The following is a 4281-nucleotide window of genomic DNA, read 5'->3' as shown; positions in this document are numbered from 1 at the left end:
AAAAAAAAAAAAAAAAAAAAAAAAAAAAAAAAAAAAGCTAGACACCGTTGGCCATGGAAGGTGAAGGAAATAGGACTACCAATGCCTGGAAAGCCTGAGGGAGCTGATTCTTTGCAGGTTGTTCTTTGCAACTGCAATCTTGCCCCCAGAGCTAAATCCCATGCTAGGCTGCCTAAAGTAAACCAGCCTATGGGAACATTTTGCTCACTTAATGAATTAAAAACCTAGCCAAAAAAGAAGTGGTGCAAGCCCCTTTCTGTGTTACAGCCTGGGTGAGAAAGCAGCTCCTTCTGCCTCCTGAAGCAGGGCGCATGCTGACTTGTGCTTACCTTTTAAAAACAATTAAAGCCAGGAGCGGCACGGCGCAAGGCAGTTCCAACACGTGTGTCACCGCATGCATGTCTGCTTCGCCATCAGCATGTATGGCTCATCATCTGTCTGCTCTGAACAATAACTGTTAGGTTAGCAGCCTTTTCACTTGTAAATGTAAATATTGTATCTAGAACACAATATTTGAAATACAAAATACAGTGTTATTAAGACAGCACTCACACATCAATTCTTGTGTGACTATAATTTGTGAAATGCCTTAGGAGGGGCTTATAAAGAAAGTATAAGGTGTTATTATGAAATACATTTTAACCAAATGCACAGAAATGCCTCATTCCTATTGAAATCAATAGCAAAACTCCCACTGATTTCAGTGGGGAAAAAAGAGGAGACTCTTGGAAATCGCTGTGTTACACCGAGCAATACATTACAGCAGATTTCAGTCTTCATAAGCACTACAGCTCTAGAAGAAAGGGGTTGAAGAATGGGTGTTGGAGGCTGTTCAGAACACGCTGAAGGTTTTCGTTTCCCATTTAGGGGGCTGGCAGCAGTGGCTGGGCAGGCAGCACGTCCCCACGCAGCCGCGCTCCAAGGCCGCCTGGGCGCTGGGGCTGCTCCAGGGCCTCGCCTGGCCCCCGGCGAGCAAGGGGAGCTGGCACGGGTGCTCAGGCGTGGGAGCCCTCGTGTGCTCATGCCCTCACCCCAGCCCACCCTGGGGAAAGGCTCCTGACGGGGCTGTGGACACGCCAGAGCCCCCGGCACGCGCGGCGGCAGCTCTCCAAGGCAGGCAACGCTCTGGGGACTAAATGCCCCAACTTCTTCCCGATGTGCAGCCAGCCAGGGACTTTTCCCCGCCGACCTCCTTCCACAGGGCACAACAACAAGCCAGTGAGCCAGAAATGTCTCCTCTCCGCTGCGGCTAGCTAGCCTGTCATCAAAATAAGCTCAAGGTTCATCCGCACACGCAACCGCTTTATAGCATTGCTGCAGAGGTGCGGCGCGGTGAAAGGCTGCAGCCCGCAGCACAGCCTGCCCTGAAAAAAAGCTTCAGAAGGGGTGTACAGGGCTGGTGATGCCTCGATTGAGGCCACCAGTGGCTGGACCACGGGCGGTGGAGCCGCACGGCCAGGAAAACCCAGGAAGAGCTACAGGGAGCTGCATCTGCCCGCGGCTCGGCACCTGCAGAAACAGCAACCACGGCACAAAAGCTCTCGGGGAAGGGAGGGATGGGAAGCTCATTTCCATTCCTGGTTGAGCAGAAGTTGGCATTTAGATAGCAAACTACATTAGTAGGTATAAACACACTAAGTGACTATATAAATGCTGGGTTTGTACCTGTAATTAATTGTTCCCAGAATCGATTTAGCTATGCGAGAAGGGACCTGCCTGTTGTGGTGTTTAATGCGATCTAGCCGTATCTTATAAATATATAATCTGCCTGTGCATGTCTGATAAAAATACGTATAAATTTTTTAAAAATCCATGCTTCATTAATATTTGCCAATGGATGGCTTCCAGATAATTAAAACTACTTAATGCTGGTATAACAAATATACTTACAACTGACCGGTATCAATTAAAAAGAAAGATTTTAATCTATTGGTTTTGCACATTTTGGCTTGCTTTGGTCTCTTGATTTTATTATCTATCATCTCGTGCTTTGAGGGAAGCTGCTCTTTGTCCCTAAAGCATTCAAAGTTTACGTGCATTTAATCTTGTCTGCAGCACTGTGACTACCTCAGCACCACAACTCTTACTCCAAGTTTACAGTGAAGTGTTATCTGCAGTGACAAATATGCCGAAAGGAAAACATAACCAGCCTAGATAGTATCTTTGCTTTACAAAGGCTGCTTGTGATGCCTGTGCTTTGACTCAAAACTCCCCGCGCATTGGCTTTTTAATCATGAGATCCCTTTTTCAGCACAGCTTCGCAAGTAACAACTGCACCACAATGAGCCAGCTTCATAGATATGGGAATGTTTAGATTTCCCTGCCAGTGACTAAAGGCCTTTAGCTTTCACTAGCCAGTCCCAGCTCGCATTGTTGTTGCCTGTTGATTTGTCTTCTCTCATTATTCCTTGACATGCAGCTCTCCACCCACGCCCACACTAACAACCCTCACACAAAGCGCATTGAGGTATTAACCAGGTTACAAGTTCAATGGAAAATTACACTAAGATTGTGCTGTGTGGCAATATAAAGGGATGGTATTCACTCTCCCAAAGAGCCTGTTAAAAACACAGCTGGGTTGGGGTTTGGGTTTTTTTTTTTCTTTTTAAGCATCCTAACAAAAACAATTTTTAGAAGTCAGGAATGTATATTTGTGTGTATATGCATCTATACCTACTTTATGTATAATTACAAAAGATAGACACGGGCATGCATCGTGTCTCCACCACTGACTGGCACGATGCAAACTCCCCGCTGGAAATTCTGCTGGATTCTGGAGTTCATTTAGAGCATCCCCAGAAACCCAAGCTAAATAAACAACCTCCTCCTGCTCTCAGCTGCAATTAGATACGTGAACCTATCTTCTTTTTGTTAGCCCAAATTACAGGCTGGTGGAAGGGATGAAAGTCTATAAAAACGTTTCTTAAGAATCCCTCCTTATTGAAAAACTGAAAATAAATGCAAAATAAAACTTAACGAGATTAACCTAACACAGTAACAAAATTTGCAACACCACACTATAAGGTTAAAAAGAAAATAGTATAATAAAGGAAATACAAAGGCTTTGGCATGGTTTTTACAATCAACAATGGTTAATTTTGATATGTAGTTGTGAACAACTTCAAAACACTTAAGTTTAAAACTCTTGCAAGCACTTTTAATTGATTAGGAATGAATTCTAGATGCACAAAAATGATTGGACTGTGAACAGTAGTACAACTATATCTAAGAACAATTAACTCTTGCCGACCAAAAAGAAACGTATGATGCATGAAAATGTGTATAAAACATCTATAGAATATTCTTGTCAAATATAAATGAAATTAACTTTATTATAGAAATCATTCTGGGAGATTTCTAGGGAAGACAAATACTTACATTTCGACATAAAACAAATTGGATTATATCGAAGACACAATCTACCTTTTATCTATCAAACTCTTTTCTTCATCGAAGTTCTCTCTTAACCCCTGTTTGCACATAGCTTCAGCCGTTAACAACCTTTGGAAATACCAACAGATATTTTTCTTACATAAATCTAGTGCGTATTGTTCCAGGTTTAATTATATGCAATGGAATGATACAAACTTGGAACATCAATCCATAATCTATGAACAGATTGGTAGAAGTATTCGATATATCTTGATAAAACTCTTAAATTCGTGGCAAAGCTTGTTGATCATGGCTTCTTTTTTTTTTTTCCTTTTCTTTTTTTTTTTTTTAAAACAACTTCATGACCAACACAGATCAAACATCCATCCAGTCTACATTGTCCTTTTTTTTTTTTTTCATTATAACATACAAATGCCCATTTACAAATAATACACCAAAATGAATAAAAGTTTGGATACCAAAATGAAGATTTGTTCCAACTGATATAATGCCTTCAGTGTACAAAGGTCCATATGAAAGTCTTTTCCATGTGTTACAGCGTAGGGCACAGTTGCAGTACAGAAGTACTCTGAGAGCCATTCTTCCTTTATAAAATACTGCTGAACATCCAACTGTTGTCCATATAGTCATTTATGGAATTAACACATGTTTTACTGTAACCTTGGCCAGTATTGAGACATATCGGGTTCACTGCCAGGAACTTGAACTGGAACTGACACTCCAGGGGAAATGAGACCTGAAAATTGAGGGTGAAAATGGATATTTTAGTATTTCTATACATAGCACAATTTTTGCTTTACAGTTTCACAGGTTTGTGCTTGTATTCGAGCACGTATTAACTCTTGCTATCTACCAGCCTGCAGAATCAGGTGGGGAGGAGGGGGGGGG

The 4281-nt window shown here is 42.0% G+C and overlaps 1 protein-coding gene across 2 annotated transcripts in view; it reads right to left on the bottom strand.

Annotated features, from left to right (window-relative positions):
* Nucleotides 1-3135: 3135 nt before the first annotated feature.
* The window catches only part of PAX6 (paired box 6), a 5803-nt gene continuing 4657 nt past the window's right edge, over nucleotides 3136-4281 (bottom strand). Inside the window, exon 6 of one of the 2 annotated variants that reach the window (XM_026850836.1) lies at nucleotides 3136-4129. In XM_026850836.1, coding sequence (XP_026706637.1) covers nucleotides 4044-4129 — 86 coding nt within the window. In that variant the 3' untranslated portion in view covers nucleotides 3136-4043. The remainder of the gene's footprint in view (nucleotides 4130-4281) is intronic. The other variant, XM_026850837.1, reaches the window with a different exon arrangement.

This window comes from Athene cunicularia (assembly GCF_003259725.1).
Source record: "Athene cunicularia isolate RWA chromosome 5 unlocalized genomic scaffold, athCun1 chr5_part3, whole genome shotgun sequence".
Classification (NCBI taxonomy): Eukaryota; Metazoa; Chordata; class Aves; order Strigiformes; family Strigidae; genus Athene; species Athene cunicularia.
Note: the sequence above shows the minus strand (reverse complement) of the source record. Positions and strands in the feature narration are given on the sequence as shown.